At 49.0% G+C, this 16,863-nt stretch overlaps 2 protein-coding genes across 2 annotated transcripts; both read right to left on the bottom strand.

Moving 5' to 3' along the window:
* Positions 1-34: 34 nt before the first annotated feature.
* On the bottom strand, positions 35-9,065 carry LOC131208327 (uncharacterized). The gene is made up of 10 exons (XM_058201031.1): positions 8,758-9,065; positions 8,376-8,718; positions 6,265-7,585; positions 4,386-4,827; positions 4,119-4,324; positions 3,887-4,041; positions 3,606-3,824; positions 3,294-3,528; positions 2,879-3,214; positions 35-2,802 (listed from the first exon to the last, which is right to left on the bottom strand). Exons 1-10 carry the CDS (start codon positions 9,063-9,065, stop codon positions 2,609-2,611), a joined length of 3,759 nt encoding a protein of 1,252 aa, XP_058057014.1. The 3' UTR covers positions 35-2,608.
* A 2,743-nt stretch (positions 9,066-11,808) lies between these two features.
* On the bottom strand, positions 11,809-16,661 carry LOC131208328 (uncharacterized). Its single transcript, XM_058201032.1, has 2 exons — positions 14,224-16,661; positions 11,809-14,136 (listed from the first exon to the last, which is right to left on the bottom strand). Exons 1-2 carry the CDS (start codon positions 16,659-16,661, stop codon positions 13,209-13,211), a joined length of 3,366 nt encoding a protein of 1,121 aa, XP_058057015.1. The 3' UTR covers positions 11,809-13,208.
* Between the last annotated feature and the right edge of the window lie 202 nt (positions 16,662-16,863).

The raw sequence follows: 16,863 nt of genomic DNA, 5'->3' as shown, positions 1-16,863 counted from the left end.
ATGAAACCATCCGAAAGAAATGACTATGCTTTGCTTTTCTTTATTGAGTTTCGTTGTTTACAACAACAATTTAGTTTCGCGATATCGCATCTCGTCGGGCGTGTGTCGGTTTGGCCGTCGATTTTGTGTTGTTGCCACTGATTCACTACTACTTTATTTGCTCAAATTGGCTACTACCATCTCATAAATAGCTTCCGGCACCGTGGGCACTGTGCAAGCTCTACTCTCGACTCCTCTCAGCGCCTCACTGTAACAATAATCTGTCATTCGTGTCCGGAACCATACACAACCCATAAGGTTACGTTCGTCGAGTGATCGCGCCTGCGTCCTAGTTCGCTGTCGTTTCCGATAGTATGTCTGTTCCGTTAGATGCTCAGGTATCGAAGAGGGTATATAGTATAGTAAGAAAGTCGAGGGTTGAGTTTGATGAAGTTAGTTTTCTTCTTCTAATGTATACAAATTACAAATTGGTTGCCATTCAGCGGGTACCGGATTGCAGGGGATATTGCAAATGTTTTCACTTGTACTTCGCGTGTTGACCACCGCGGGTCACTACTAACATGCACGTGTGGTGCGCGCGTCACGTCACGTCACACGTTGTCTCTTGTCCGGTCGTAAGCGGCTTTAGAAACTTGCCTCCAAAACGCTTTCCCTTTACTTTCCCTCTGTCGTCCAGATTTAGAAAGGTGGAACTAGAAAAGCAATATACTAACAGTAAACGGTACGCTTTGTTAAATAGTGTTAATCCTACGCAAATTTTGCTCACTGATCTGATTGCCAACACGGCCAATGATGCTGCGCGGTCCAGCAAGCGCAAGACCGTGGAAAAAACTAACAAACACCTCGCCCTCAGTCCGAGATGGAACGAAACGAGTCGTTTTTGTGTTTTCTATCGTCTTTTCTAAAAAGTGTACCCTATAAATGTCCACAAACAGCTAAAGCACTTGAGAGAGGAAGCAATCAGCAAACACTAAATACGCTTGCGGGGCTACGCCGTGTAGTTCTACGCAGAAAACCAGTAAGTTCTCTGGTTTCGTTCGGACCTAAAATCAGCATGTTGGCGAGAGAAGCAACTAATGCGCCAATAAACAACCGCGGACATTTAGTACGCAAACAGTCAATTACACATTACACGTTTTGATGGTGGTTCCCCCCCTTTAAAATGTCGCTATCGATGTGTCCTTTCTTCCTACGGTTCTAGGGTGTGGAACAATTTTGGTTTTAAATTCGAATCTCCTGTTGGCAACTTTTTTGTGTATGTTTACTTTGTACTCGGACGAACGACACAAAAAAGGAGCTACGGGAATCTGCACCGAAACTGATTCTAAGGAGGTCCCAAACGGAACCGTGTTTACTCCAAACGCGGCGCTTCGCCGAAGCATGAACATTGCAATTCCGTGCATCCCTCTCTGCGCGGCAGAGGACACTCTCAATCGGTCGAAAGGTAACAGGAACGGAAGATACTACTGTGACCGAAAAAGTTACGGGAAACAGTTTTCTTTTATTAGCGTGGTGTGGTGCATCATGAACTTCTTCCAAACCGGCCAAACCGGCCAAAAAAGATCGGATTTGTGGAGAGACAATTCTTGATTCAACTTCCTCGTGGCGATGAAAAAAAGATTTTTCAAGTTATAAACGAACTCCCGAATGTTTTGACCACAGTAGTATGGCGAACCCAAAAAGACATTCTTGCAACTCAGCGTTTGCTTTGCTGGCCATTATTTGGCCCCCAAGGCTCATGAACCACGGCATTTTTGTTGTTCTTTAAATTGCTAGTATTGCTATATGATTAGGTTTAGAGTTTCACAAACTATCAATCAACTCTTCATTGATTATGCTATTAGGTTTCGTTAGCGCGTTGCTCAGCAGTATTGGGTTTTGTTCGGGGTAGCGCCCTTTATTTGTTGGCCCGACTTGCCTCTGCCACATTTTTATTTTTCGTTCGGCTGTTTCGCTAGTTACGCAGCAAGTTATGAAACTCGGTTCTCTTGTATACTTTTAAAGTATATACCAAAACTAATGCCATTTCTTTTACCTCCCGACTCGAGTGGTTCATTTTTTTAATTGTATAATGTATAAATATATATACTATTTTATATATATATATCTATATATGTGTGTATATGTATAAGTATATTCTCTTTAGTTTTTTTCTGTTACTCGCTATAATGGTGAGTTGCATTTTCACTTCCACAGTTTCGTTTTTATTACTTACACAATACTTTGCCCACTCTCAAAAGCCACACAGCAACAACAAAGAGACACTTGGTGGCGTCCGCCCAACGGAGTGTCACCTTGTTATGTTTTGAACCATACTTTAGTAGCAACAAGTAGTAGTAGATTGGGCTACGGGGGATACATCCGAAAGAAGATATTACTTCGTACGTAATACGATGCCGCAAAAATGTGTGTCTTTTGTTTCAAAACTCATCAACAAGAGCTGTTCGTCCGTCCATCGGGACTCTACGTGACTGCTACTACTCGATACGATTACTTACTTCGCGCGCTCTCGCCTATTCGTTGCTGACCGACATCATGGAGGAGGTTCGGAACCGTGGGTGGTGTGTACAAACCGATGGTTAACTTTGGCCGCAAATACGAAACCTTATTATCGGTACATCATCACATCGGTGCTCTGGTACATGCACATGTATGCGTCACACAGCAGCCGCTTGGCGTGTTCAGGTAGCATTTTGTCGTTGATCGCTTCCTCGTTCAGTGCGCGCGATCCTTCCTCCGTTAGCCAGCGGGGCAGATCCGGCACGGGAATCATTTTTGGGATGTTGTAGCCATTTTGCTCTCCTTAACGAAAAGAAAATTGTCCTTGGTAAAGTGTCGCGTTTTTGCGGTGCATCATGATCATATACCCTTCACTTACCGTTTCGGTCAGCCATCGAGTCGAAGAAGCACCAAGGCGCATCCTGCCCGGAGGCAGCCTTCACGAACGCCACGTAATGGGACGTTTCGATGCACACGACGGCAAACAGCTCCATGTAGAGCCGGGGCACCTCGCAGTGCGGTGCCATCGGAATGAAGTCTTGTGGCACCGACAGCGGAACCGGTTTGTGGTTGAGTCGCTTGCTGTGGTTGTGCACACTATCGATGCAGCTCTTACAGATTGCCGTTCCCTCGAGGCCTTCGCATTGCATCTTGCCGAAACACTCGCGGCACTCGTACTCGGCCAGCTTGCCGCAAACCCAACATTGTCGTGGAGCTGCAGAAATGCGCAAAAAAGCAAAACGTTAGCAAAACGAGCCCAGAATGGAGTGCTTGGGTAAGTCGTATCTACTCACAGTCCTCGATGATATCCGTAACGTCGAGCACCTGGGACGGCAGGATCCGGGGATACATTTTAAAGTTCTTCCCGAACCGTGGCATTTGAATGATCAAACAAGACGGCACCTCCTTCAGCTTAATGTTGGACGCTAGGAAGCTCTGCTCGAAAAGCTGCTGGACCGAGGGTAGATTCAACCGTTCGTCTTTTTCCACAAACAACTGATAGTAGAACGTATCTAGTCCGGAACTTAGCTACACCAACGAACAAAAGGAATAAACAATGTACATCCACTATTGATACTATTGCGCCGGAAAGTTGGGTGGCATACCTTCAAAAATGGATCGGCACGCAAAATTTGCGCCAATAAACTGTTGAGAAACTCTTCTGGGTCCTTTTCCTCGCTCATCAGCCCCGTGACAGAGCTTAGCCGGTCGAGCAGTTGGCGTAGCTTCAGCACACGATCCGCCCGCACGAAATGGTTCTTTCGCAGCGGGTTCACTATCTCCTCGAGCAACACACGCTGCACCTCCTCGTACTGTGGGTTATCCTGCCGAAGGGGAAGACGCGTTAGTAGAGCGGGGCTTGCCGTCGAACGTTCGTCGTAGTTACCTCCGGTTCCTTGGGTCGAAAGAGTAACGAATCGAACACACTGGTGAAGGTGAACATCGCGAAAAGTGTCGCGTCCAGGTAGCAGGAGTTGTGGTGCCCCTGAATGCCCTTAAACTTGCCACATATTTCGTCCAGTTCCTCCAGTTTTAGAATTTCTGTAAAGCGAAAAAGACGACCGAGTATTGTGACCTGGAAAGATTCAAAAGTATTCGCTATCCGTCCGTTCACTCACTCAAAGGCGGCACTCTGCCCTTCACCACTGGACAGTCAACCTTCCCGAACATGGTGGTGTCGGTGGCCGATTTGGCGCCACCCGCGGTGGCCTGCGTTGCTCGCGAGGCGCACGGTGACATCGGTGGAATGTCCTGGAAGCGTCGATCGTGGCTGCACTGGGTCGTGTGCACAAAGATGGCCCGATTGGCCGGACATTTAAACAATCTGCAATGGGACAAAGAATGAGTGACGGTAACATTGGGATGCCTCTGCTTAAAACACATACCTAATGCCGTTGTGGGTTCCGTTGGTCGTTTCAAGCGTTGGATCGATCGGTTCGTCTTCCAGCTCCACACCGACCATTATTTTACGCTGGCCGTTTCCACCACTGGTCGGCGGAAGGGGGCCGATCCAACGGATCACACCATAGTACAGTGGCTCTGGTGTCGTCGTCACGGTGTCCTCAAGCGTAACCTCCACCATCGAGCCGACCCCGAGCGAATGGTCATTTGGTAGTTCCACCAACGGTGAAATAGCCAACGCCGAGCCACCGCCGTCCGATTCGGGTGATATAGAACCGACGCGTGCCAGTGGACCACCAGTACCACTCCCAAGCGTCATCGTGTTGTCACTGTTGTTATCGCGCCCCACCGTGGACGCGCTGACCACCGTAAGGCCACCGTTCGATGCGGCGTAACCACCTGCCGGACCTCCGCCATCGTTGATTTCTAAACGATGAGTCAAAGCGTTAGCCAAATGCTGTAAAGCATCGATAAGCAGCGCCCAGAGCGTGAGCCAAATGACCACGAATACATTCTGACGTTCGGGTGCAAAGTAAAGTTTCTTCGGTCCCATAACTGTTTCATTGACACTTAACAATTTACTCTTACACAATCAATGGCTTCTTGAATTCGCAATAGCTGCATCAACGCATGTTTGTGGGACGGCAACACGGTTAACTTTGACACACCATGCAAACATTAGTCAGTCGTCTAAGTAGACATTGTTAATTTAATGCAAATGATGCTAAACAACGAAATTTAAACAAAATCGTGATTATTACGTGTTTGCTGGAGAATTAGTTCAAGCATATTCTCAAAAGATATGGACGCGTTCAGTAACAAACCTTCATCATCCACATCGGTCGATGGAGTGCGCTGCTCGGGCTCGTTTTCCTCTTCCCAGTCGAAGTGTTCCAACACCGTTAGCGGAATGCCATCGAAAGAATCTTTATCGCACCGTTCCGGCAACATGGTATCTCGCGTTTATGGTCCCTTTGTAAAGCATTAACTATCTCGCCAACAATGCGAATCTCGGAAGTGTTATCTAATTTCGGCGCAACACTCTTCGCGGGCAACTCAACAAAGACGAGTCGGATCGTGATCCTCAACGTGATCAAATGATCTGGGGCTTCTTGGTTCGGGGCGAGACGAGTTTTTTTCCTTGTCTTACACTATACTTCCGGTGTGAGCCCAGAAACCGGCGGATGAGCATCGGGGCATGTTTAGTCACAAATAGACACGAAAACAGAGAGAACGAGCTTCACATGGTAAAAGTGGGACAAGAAACACAATTTTAACCTCCAGCTGCCCGCATGACTGACGGCAGATGCACTCTGTGCAGCGCTGGGCCGAAAATCCAATGCAGGATATGACAGGAATGCAGCAATACGCCACTGCACTAGTATTCTCGTGTCCTTTGTCAACGATCGTACATACTGCAGCATACAGGAAACTAAGGTAATACACAGACACTAACTGAGCTGCATGTGCGATCTGAGTGCTCTGAGAAAATTTATCCCTATCCGATCGCGGTCCGATCTGCGACCGCGCGGCTATGCACTGAGCAGAGACAGCAGACAGCAGCAGCCCTGTCTAGCAGTGTGGTGGCGAGTACCGAAATTAACACGCCGCACGAGAGTTCTATTTTTAAAAGGGACGTGTAAATGGTCGTCTACAACGAACCGTTCGTTTATGTGACCCTCCGTGTACGGTGCCCAACGGTTGTTCGAAGATTTGAAGCCATTAAGAAGCTTTCTAAGCCACGGAAAGCCTTTCGACCAGTTTTGCTGTGCCTTGTGTCAATGTGGTTTCAAACGTATCGAATCAAATCGATCAGTGCGCGCCTATCATATTTCAAACTACTGAAATTGCCTTCACACTTACTCGTCATGGTGGCCACGTCCACCGTGAGGGGTTTGTTGTCCGCCACTGCGGCCCGCACTTTCCGCGTAGTTGGCAGCAACAGTTCGCCCGATGCTTTGGAGTGTCCAATGTGCATGAACGGATTGAGAGACTTGTTCCGATCGGCGTACCGACCACCATTGTGACTACCGTGGCTGTGGTAGCTGTGTCCACTGTTGGCCGTACTATTGCTGCTAGTGCTGCCACTGGTGTAGCCTCCCGTCGTTCCACCCCCGGTGATGAGCAAATTCCCGTTTCCATATGCCGATGCCGATGGTGGTGTTTGCGTTTTCTTATCCGTACTGTTCAGAATGGCCGCCACTTCGCCCGCTTCCGCCGGCCAGCTGCTGCTGCTCAGCAGATCCATCAACTCGACCTCGCGCGTATCCGTAGGACTGATAACGGGCGGGGGATCGACCACGATCACGTCACTGGCACTCTTGATCGCTTCGTCGATCTCGTTCGAATCGATCACCACCACGTCGCGATCGGGGAGGCTTAGAATGGTGCTTTGCTTACTCACCGGATGATACTGGTTGGCACTGTTCACCGACGAGTTGGAGCCACTTGATCGCACTTTGCTAACCCGAGCCTTCGAGTGTTTTAAGGTGCTACTAGCGGAACTGTTTTGGGAACTTCGTCCCGAACTGCGGTACGACGCTTCATCGACCGGGTGGTGAGCGTGCGCGTGCCCATGCTGGTGACCGTGTTCCACGAAACGATGATACTCGTCAGCGTATCCATCCATCGGATGATGACTGTTGGCGTACCGACTGGAGCTTCCGGTGCTGCTGCTGCTGTCCTGCTTCGATAAATTCGGGCTCGATATGGAGGCTGCCATCTTCTTGTGCATCGCCTTCGAGCTTGGGTCCATCTGCAGACAGCTAAAGCTCTCGTGCAGCGCTACGATATCGGTCGACTTGCGGCTCGAGACTCCTCCGACTCCTGCCGCGCCGGACCCAGTGCTCGTCAGATCGGGCGTGTAGGAACGGGCGTAAGGCTGCTGATGGTCGCTGTTTAGCACCTTCGCGGCCCCGCGGCCAAAGCTTTTACTGGAATCGTCCGACGCGTGGTTCTTATTGGCACCCCGGCGCGACAACCGATTGTTGAGATCCTTTGCGCCGCACACCAAACTGTCCAGAAGGTTGCGCTTGTGATGGTGCTGCTTACCGGCTTGCTGGTCGAGTTCAGGAAACTTGAGCCAGTTCGCAGCGACGATTAGTGCCAGACGTGGCTCACAGTTCATGTACTCGGACACGAAATCAATGTCGTCCTTCTGGGGCGACTCGCCATTCTCTAAACTCTGCAACGTTTTGCAGCGACATCAATCAGAGAGAAAGAGAGAGATGGATTACGATTATTTTTTTTTTCCTGCAGACACGGAGTAGGGATCAAATTGTATGACCCAAAACCTACTCGCGATCGATTCGAATGCAGATAGGATAACGATTTAGATAAATTTTGGTTCACGCGTGCGTTGCAAAAAACACCGAACACGACTGATCATGCCAATTCCGTAAGCCAATTCTGTTCCAAATCAAAAGAGGAGCTGAATGAAAGTTCAAGCATTCCAAACATTCTATTACCGCTCCGACTAATAGCTAACTAGCGCAGAATGAAATAAGAAATGCAACGAAAATATAATTAAACCGCAGCAAAAGCAAACGGACACAACCTTAATGAGTTGAAGAGGCACAACCAACTAACGAGAGAATTGATTTGGACCAGAGATCACTTTCGGGTTCCCTCCGTTCACTCTGTGTTACCTGGCAGAAGCCGATGGTGATTAGATGTGACCTGATTGTGTTGATTTTTGGAAGTAAATTTTGCTTTCGTCCACAAAGTTTCAGCTTTGTGCGCGCTGCGTAAAGCGGCCGTTTGGCCACTTAAGACTTGTTTGGTGCGGTCGACAGTGTCTTTATAGGTGCAGAGTGAAAAACATGAAAAAAACTAAATGGAAACTATGCCAGCCCCGAATAAATGCCGGGACTTTGAACAGTGTGATAGACCGGGTATATGGTGTGTGATACGAGAAGTAAAACTAAACCAACAAAAGGTGATGGCAGCAGATGAATGCAATAAAGTCTCTTTACCAGTAGCTCGAGTCCGAAGTAGTAACCTGGGCCAATCTTTGGCACCGTACCGATGTAGCGTATGATGCAATCGTAGGTTACATGCCGATTCTTTGCCAACCAGGACACAAGTACAATGTCGCCGACACTGAGCTGCGTGACCGAGGCAAACAGTTTCGGTCGCTTCGCGAACTCGCACCGCTCCTGCGGATCCAGTATCGCTATCATGTACGGCCAAATATCCGACGGAACACGCTGCAGATGGGCAGCCTGACACTGAAAAATGCGGTTCTCGTACGTGGCCGATCTCGGCCCAGCCGGCTGTTGTTGCTGCTGACTGCCACCATCGCCGGCCGTGGGTGCGCTCGTTGGTGAATTGGTGGTCGGTACCGATGATGAAAACGAGGAGGATGTATCGTGGAAATCTTTGATCCTGATCAGTGCGATCTTGCTCGATGGTTGCTCAACAATCTGTAACGTCATTCCGGGTTCAATTTCGATCCGATCATCCGCCGCAAAGTCCGTCGGAGGGGACCCGGTGGCAGCTGCATCGCCACTGCCGGAGAGCAGACTGCTACTGCTACTGCCGCTACCACCACCGATACCGGAGCTTCCACTAGAAGTAGTGCCGCCCAGTGCGACCGGTACATGCACGGTTTTCGCCCGAAAGCGCTCGATACTAATGGCGTAGGTATTGACGACGGTCGTCATCTTCTCTCTCTGGTGGTGCTTACAAAACTCCTCAAGCCAATCTATCACAGATACGTGGTTCGTTGGGGTACATGCATTCCCGGGATTCCTCGTAAGCCTTGTTTAATTGCACCGCGGAACAGTGTACCGGATAGAGCCGCACGTCACACAGTGGACCACCATTATGACATCCAACAGTTAAGTCCCACCATTGCAATCAGAGCAAGCGACGCCTTTCGCAGAATTGAACAGAAGAAAAACGATCAAACAATTCCTAAAAACAACGGAAAAACTATGGATTACAAACGGGATGCTTGAAAACGATAACGTAAATGAGGACACATTTCAGTAACGGACAACATAAGGTCAAAGAAAAAGACAAACATCATTTAATTCGACGCGCAGAATGAGTGTGGCTCAGTGTCCCAAAGTACCTGTTGACGCAGAGCATTTCAACCCGCCAATAATCGTACAGTGCTGTCGTAATTAATTAATTGGATCATGACCCGGCGCCGGTACCGGGTGTGTTAAGGTTAAATGAGGGAGCATGCTGACCCGGCCTTTTAATCGCCCAGAACTGGGTCAAATCATCAGTCGGTGGGATTACCGGAAAATACGATTAAGTGTTAAATAACATTCGTTACGGTACGTTGTGCATGGCGCGAGTGGTAGCAAGGCATTATTGTGACAACAAATTAGAGTTCCAAACACAGAAGACACGAACAGAAATTACGTGTTAGAGTGTGTTCCGTGCCATTCAATTCCTTGCCGGTTGCGGCAACGTATTTACGCGCCGCCTTCTAAACCGCACATTTCACGGTCACCAGTCACCTCGTTATCATGCCAGTTTGCAGCGCGAAACGGTCGGCGGATTGTTTAGACCGTTGGGAACGTTTTCACAGGGGACATGACTCACGCACGATCCGATATGGTGCGGTGGAACCGCACAACAAATCACCCCGATACACAGACGCGCAGGCAGAGGGGTTGTGTACGACCGACGGAGAAACCAGCACATGAACCGAACAAGGTCATGACACATATATAACGGGTGCGTTTCTCTTCTGCTGCGGAAATGTGTGTTCGCAACACAGCGAGAGAACAAAAGGAAAGCGGAAGAGCTAGTATGATAACAAGTACTCGTGTTTGATACGACAAAACAATAACAATCAATTTTTGCTACTAAGGAACAGGGTAAAAGAGTAACATCGGCATTCTCAAGTCATGATACACAAAACTAACAGGAACAAGGGCAGAGCTGATTAAAACAAATACCGACCGAGAAGTAGGCTCTGTGTGACCATGCATAAGTAACTCGACCAGAGAAAACTAACTACAAACTAAGCAACATTACTACGCCGAGCCACGGGGCCCATTTTATCGTAATTCTCGATGCCCACTGCACTAGTAGCCGGAAGCAAGAACTCACGATAAGAACATTCCGCGATTCGACCGCCCCAGAAGCAAGTGGAATATCGATCAACGCGCGACTATCGTGAGCGCCGCGGTTTGTCGCATGTTGAGTTCGCGTAAGGGAGGGGACTGCAGCACCAAATTACAAAACAAACAAACTACATTCCAGATTAATCTAAGTAAGCCAAAAGGATGGTTGTTTCTTCACTCAGTTCCGTCACCTGCGTTTCGGCACACCACCGCGAGGAACGCGTCAGAAATCAAAGAAAATACGCAACCGTGACTCGCAACAGCACAGAAAAGTCCCACAGACCAAAAATATGTTAACCCCGTCGTCGTATCTGTCGTTGGTGCACTGGTTCTGGTGCTGGTGTTTTTGTAGTTTGTAGTAGATCGTACTCTCTCTCTCTCTCGCGCCCGCACTCGCTCTCCAGTAACCTCGGTCTCGTCCTTGTGCCCTTGCTCCTGCTGTTGTTGTTAATTCACTGCGCTGGAACCGTGGTTCTCTGCGTGTTTTCACCTCGATCCAAGTTGCCTGGAATGCAATCCGTTCAAATGGCACAACGAACGCAGAACACCAAAACCATTACAATCTTTCTCGTGCACAGATATGATGGCCGTCACAGAATCGCGTCGTCGTTGCACAAACCCTTTGACTACACACCCCTCTCCAAAGGGGGGCCACGGGGCACAATGAACTCAAACTGTACCCACATACACAGCCACTGCAGCGAACTGATTGGGGATGAAACTCACAGAAAGGATGAAACTAGCTCTCGTGAACTGCACACTGCTTTTAGACGCACAATTCGATGGATCAGCACAACACACAAAACACTTTTTCTGCTGGTGCGCGAATGACACAAGAGAGCGGGGCAAATATTTACGTTCGGCTGCGTTTAGGCGCACCGATTCGCCACTTCTCGCTCGCTACGCAATGTCAAACCGTGGGCCATTCGGTTAAACCCTTCTGGTAGGATGAGCGATATCGAATTCATTCAATTTCAATATGAAATACTCTCGTTTTTCTGATGCGATTCCGTGTTTCAATTTTGTAAATCACCTTGGTAAGTCGTCGCATTCCAAAACGATGGTACGAGGTATTCGTTTTTCTCGGGAAGAAGCTTTTTCAACTTTTCTGTTCAATGCATCTGTTTCAAATGCCTGCACAGCTTACTTCGTTTCGCTCCAACGAAGCAAGTCTCGTTTGATTTCCAAATGTTCGCTGGAAAAAGAAATTGAAACTACTGAAGAAGGCAGTTCAGTTTTGTTGTATATTTCTCAACTCGATCGTACTTTCTTAATGTTTAAAATATTCCCCAAAAATTTTATTACAATACGATTGGTGATTCAGTTGTTGTTTAACCCCCTTCTTACCGTCTAAGACTTAGCTCGGATGTTCCCATATTATATTATGCAGCAAAATCACTTTTGCCTCTCATGTTACTTTGAGATTTTGTTTTTCGATAAACAACATCCTCGTCGGTGGCAGAAGAAATGTCTGAGTAACAGCGGTCAACGGTTTTTGTCAACGATTTGCTCAACGTCAACGATTTTTGTAAAACAATTTAGAATCTGAAGTTGTGGCGCTCCGTTGTTTCAACAAGCAAACGTAACGCAACGGTTGCGTGAGAACCAATAATTGCATTGCTAATCTAAGTCTTATATTGTCGTTTCTTTAACTAACACCGCACGGAAACTTAACACAACGCACTTGTAATCGCTATATCGCTTCTGTACTACCTTTCCAAAGCAAGGAGCGCCTAATTTAAGTTCCTTATAAATTAGAAATATGATCGAATACCTAAGAAACAGGTAAATCAGATAAAGTCATAGCTTTCTCTATCCCTGTCACTTTCTGTTGTTGCCCGTGGCATCGTAAAGGCCACAGTTTAGCTATTGTTTTTAAACCCTACGAAAGGCAATACGCACTATTGTGTGCCTATGACGAGCTCTCTCAACCTACTAACAGCTATTTGATGATCGGAGGTACAGTTCGTTGTGTGGTCTTCTCTCTCCGGTGTCTTTCTCGTTGCACTACCATAGTGCACTACAGTCTTATTTTTGTGTATTCCACAATAAATATTTCTACCGATTTTGTAAGTAAACGGCAATTGCGCAAAATGCTACGCTGTTTTTGTAAGTCTTTTCTGGAGGAAGTAGTCAGATTGTCACCCGCTCATCCAGCCGGACCGTTTTTGCTAGGTGATCGGTTGATCTTTCAGCATCAGGAAGAAAGTATCATTGTTTAGCGTTGTTTATGTTGTAATTGCTTCCCTTCCATTCCATTCATTCGTCCTTCTTTCGCTTGTTTCTAGTTCAAGGTAAGAGGAGATCGGTACGAGTTCCCTTTCATTGCCACCAGGTGGCTGTGGCTAAAAAAGTGGCTACAAAAAATTGTTTTTCTCTGTTCTTCTGCAATCACTTTTATCAGCAAAAAAGGGAAAAGATAACTATAAGCAGCACACAATCGCTACGAGTGTCTAGTATTGGCAAACCTCACCCCCTAACAAATATTCTTATCATCGACCTTATCAACTACATTCCCAAATTCCGCGCACAGGTACAATAGTTAGTTACAGCTCAACGCGCAACAACGTCCCCTCTCTTCCAGCCACCAAACATCGCGTATCCTTCGACTCTACCTAAAAAGAACGATCAGCGGGAACGGTAGATAACGACACCTAATTACAATAGTATTCTGTTTGCTATTGCTTGAAATCTTCTGCGTTATCGTTTGCGCTTGTTGCGTCAGTTGTAGTTGTTGATCGGCTGACAAATCGATCGATTCGGTGGCTGATAGATACCCTTGTGTATGCCTTCCCCGCTGCCGCCATCACCGTCACCGTCCTGCTGCTGTCCGGTACTTTGTTCCTCCACCGATTGATATTGATCAGGCCGCGCTTGGTGGGGCTGCTGCTGTTGTTGCTGCTTCTGCCGATACTTGGTGGAGTATTTGTAGAAATCGGACATCTCGAACGGCTTCGTAACCTCCTTGTAGGGCATTATTTTGCCTTGCTGTACGACCGTTATGTTTTTGGGCGACTCCATCTGAATGTCAGACTTTGGCCCTCCCGCGCCCGTATACTGCGGTCCCGTCATGGCCGGCTGATGCATCATATTCGCGGAGGGAGTCGGTGAAATGTTGCTAGTCTCGTCACCACCCGCTCTACCGATCGGGAGTGCCTGAACGATCGTCGTCGGAGAGGTTAGCGTGTGGGACGAGGCTTGCGAGAGCGTCGGTGAAATGAGCAGATCCGGATGCCGGGAAGAGAGTGTACCGGAATGGTAGCCGTAACTCGTTCCGCCATCGAGATGATGACTCACTACTCGACTGCCAGTGGTCACCGAGGGGGACAAATGGGTCGACGATGGTACGCCATCATGCTGGGTGTACAAGGAGGGTGGTAATAGGTCAAGATGTTGCGGATGAATTAGTGGGGGCGGTGGAGGCGGCGGAGGAGGATGCTGTAGACGTTGCTGCGAGTGGTGGTAGTGGTGCTGATTCGGCGGTGGCAACGGTGGTGGGGGTGGATGCTGTTGGCGCGAATGATACGGAGGCGGATTCTGCGGTTTGTGTTGCTGATAATGCAAAGCGTTGTAATGCTCCAACGTTGTCGTCGTGAGTGATGCGGTTGATGTCGCATTCATCGTGGACATGGGAAGAGGCGGTTGCAAACTACCGACCGTAGGATTGTGTGGGTGCTGTTGATCCTGCCTAGAGGAAACACTCTGCATTTGCTTCTGTTGTTCTTCAATCATTAACCTCTGCTGCTGGTGCTGCTGCTGCTTCATTCGTTGACGCTGCTGCTCTAGAAGCTGTTGCTGGCGTTGCTGATAGTATCGCATTTGCTGAGGGGACAACAGCAAAGGCGAAGACGAGGTATACGATGAAACATTTGTGTTAATATGTAAAGGAATGGTCGGATTGTTGGTGACCACATTGTGGTGATGATATGATGGTGAGTTCGGTGAGATCGCACCCGGTGACTGCAACAGATGTCCGTTCGCGTGTAGTGTTCCGACGGTGTGCGACGGGCCAGGAGGTACGGGTGGGAGTGTTTTATGCTTCAGAAGCGGACTATCGAGCGACGTCTCGCGCCACACCTTCTCACGCTTCTTATGCTCACTGGAGCCGGACGTAACGGAAATGGCATCCGGCTGGACCGTGATCATGTCATCGTCCTGTGTCAAAGAACCAGATTTGCTGATGTACTCTTGGAAGTTGCCCAACGACGAGGACTTCACCGCCGGTTGCAGCTGTCCCGTGGGTTTGGATGTAAGCTTGATGCTCGTTCGCGAAAGCTTCATACTACCTCCGGCGCCCGCGCCCTGCTTTCGGTCTAGGCTGGAAAACTGTCGACTGTCCACCGAGCACCAAACCTTCTCACCGTTCTCCAGTGTCATCCAATAGCCTCCCAAACCGACCGGAGTTCCAACGCTCGCCGTCGCATGCTGATCAATAGCCTGCTCGTAGCCACCGCTCGTTGGTGCGGCCATCGCATTCGGACACAAATTTTGATCGCTCAACAGATGATGACCGTGACCGTGTGGACCGTTTCCGACCGTAGATCCCAACTGAACTTGCTGTGGGTGCGATGGAGGCGACGAAAAGTGATGCATGTTACTGTTTACGCTGCCCTGTAGACAAGCGATCACTTTAGTGTCGTACACAAATGCTTGGCCAACGTTTCCACTCGGTGACCCCGCGGCAAGGGTAGGTGAAAGCACATAACCGCTGGTGCCACTGCCACCACCGACAACAACTCCTGGTGGTGGACTATAGTTAACACCAATCTGCTGCTGGATCAGTCTGTTCATCCGCGACGGGCCAGGACCAACCGTCATCTGTGGCTGTTGCTGTTGATGATGGTGATGTTGTTGTAGCTGTCCAATGCTTCCACCGCTGGCGATACTGCCGTTCGCACTGATCGGTGACATCTTCACGCTAAGTTCTGCGGCCGAACCGGCCGAAAGGGAATCGTAGCTAACAATCCCACTAAAGCTGTCCGTTCTACCGCGATGTCGCAGCATGCTGAGTTGGGAAATCATCGCCGCAGAGGCAGCCGATGTCATGCTCTGCGAACCAGAGGGTATGATTCCACTGTGAATCGAGTAAGGCGATATTTGCTGCTTTTGCTGCATTGGCGGGTGGTGTTGTAGCTGAGGAGAGTGATGATAGTGTCCAGGGGGAATTTGCACCTGTAACATTTGCTGCTGCTGGTGCTGAATATGCTGATGATGCTGAGCTGCAATGCTGCCCGAAGCGTTCGAAGAACCAGTCGATTTGACGGAATTGCGCCTCTCGGACAGATGCATTAGCATACTGCTGCTGTTGCTATTCGATCGGAACCGATTCACCTGCGCCGTTTTGTGCAGATCGATATCGTCCCTAGCCGCAGGTTTATGGTCGGCCGCCGGTTGCTGTGATTGCTGTTGCTGTTGCTGCTGTTGCTGCTGCTGTTGCTGCTGTCGTTTTTTCAGCGCACTTAGATTCTGATTAATGGCTAGCAGTTTCTGTTGCGCTTGCTCATAGTTTTGCTTGTGGGTGCGCCGAACGGACTTTGGCTGGCCACCGTCGTTCGCCAGGCGCAGTGAAGCTTCTGATATTTGCTGCTGTATCTGCTTCTCCAGCAGCAGTTTGTTGATGTCATCTTCCTTGTTGTTCAGCAAGTTTTCCGGCAACTTAAAGCTGGTGCCAATCTTACGCCGTAACGTCGGGGCACTGCCATTGCTCATGGCACCGTTGCCACCCGCGGCCGTACCTGCCGGTCCGTCAGATGGGCCAATACCACAGCTAAAGTCACTCGGATACATCCCGATGAGCTGCGCTTCTTCGCGCTTAATCTGCTGCAGCTGGCTGTACTTTTCGTTGAGCAGTTTCTGTAACTCTTGCTTCCGCTGCTTAAGCTGCTCATATTTGGCGGCACCTGCGCTTTTCGCCATGGTGCCCGCGGCATCTTTGCCTGCTCCGGGTCCTACCGTATGCTGTGAATTCAACAGGCCGGTGCTGGTGGAATGCTTAGCATCAATCACTGCCGTTGACATGGTTACACCGTTGCTGTGAGTCGAACTCGTCGTCGGCGTAACAAGCGATGATTCGGCGGGAGCAGCGTGATTATGAGTATGGTGATGGTGGTGGTGGTGGTGATGATGATGCGCTTGTGTCCCGAAGAAGGGTTGTTTCACTTTGGCATCACCCATTGTCTTCCGAAACCGCCCCTCCCCGATAATCGACCGATCGCAGCCCCTTGAGAGAAGCTTTGTTGACCGCACAATTTTAACCTCGCACCGCAACTGTCGCTTATCTCGTTTGCTCTGCTCCCCAAGTTATCTCTCCAGGGGTCACGGAGTGGTTCGGTTCGTTCGTTGTCTCGTTTCGAAATCGTGAATCATTCATTTGCGC

The sequence above is a fragment of the Anopheles bellator genome, chromosome 2 (assembly GCF_943735745.2).
Source record: "Anopheles bellator chromosome 2, idAnoBellAS_SP24_06.2, whole genome shotgun sequence".
Lineage (NCBI taxonomy): Eukaryota > Metazoa > Arthropoda > Insecta > Diptera > Culicidae > Anopheles > Anopheles bellator.
Note: the sequence above shows the minus strand (reverse complement) of the source record. Positions and strands in the feature narration are given on the sequence as shown.

Bases quoted from the DNA above. Each gene is read 5' to 3' on its own strand.
- LOC131208327 (XM_058201031.1), bottom strand. From the start codon at position 9,065: ATGACGACCGTCGTCAATACCTACGCCATTAGTATCGAGCGCTTTCGG. The intron at 8,719-8,757 runs GTTTTCATCATC...TTCACCAACGAG, and splicing joins TTCCACGATACATCCTCCTC to CGCACCCACGGCCGGCGATG. The intron at 3,529-3,605 runs GTATGCCACCCA...TCGTTGGTGTAG, and splicing joins GTGCCGATCCATTTTTGAAG to CTAAGTTCCGGACTAGATAC.
- LOC131208328 (XM_058201032.1), bottom strand. From the start codon at position 16,661: ATGGGTGATGCCAAAGTGAAACAACCCTTCTTCGGGACACAAGCGCAT. The intron at 14,137-14,223 runs GTTAATGATTGA...TACGGTCGGTAG, and splicing joins CAGCAGCACCAGCAGCAGAG to TTTGCAACCGCCTCTTCCCA.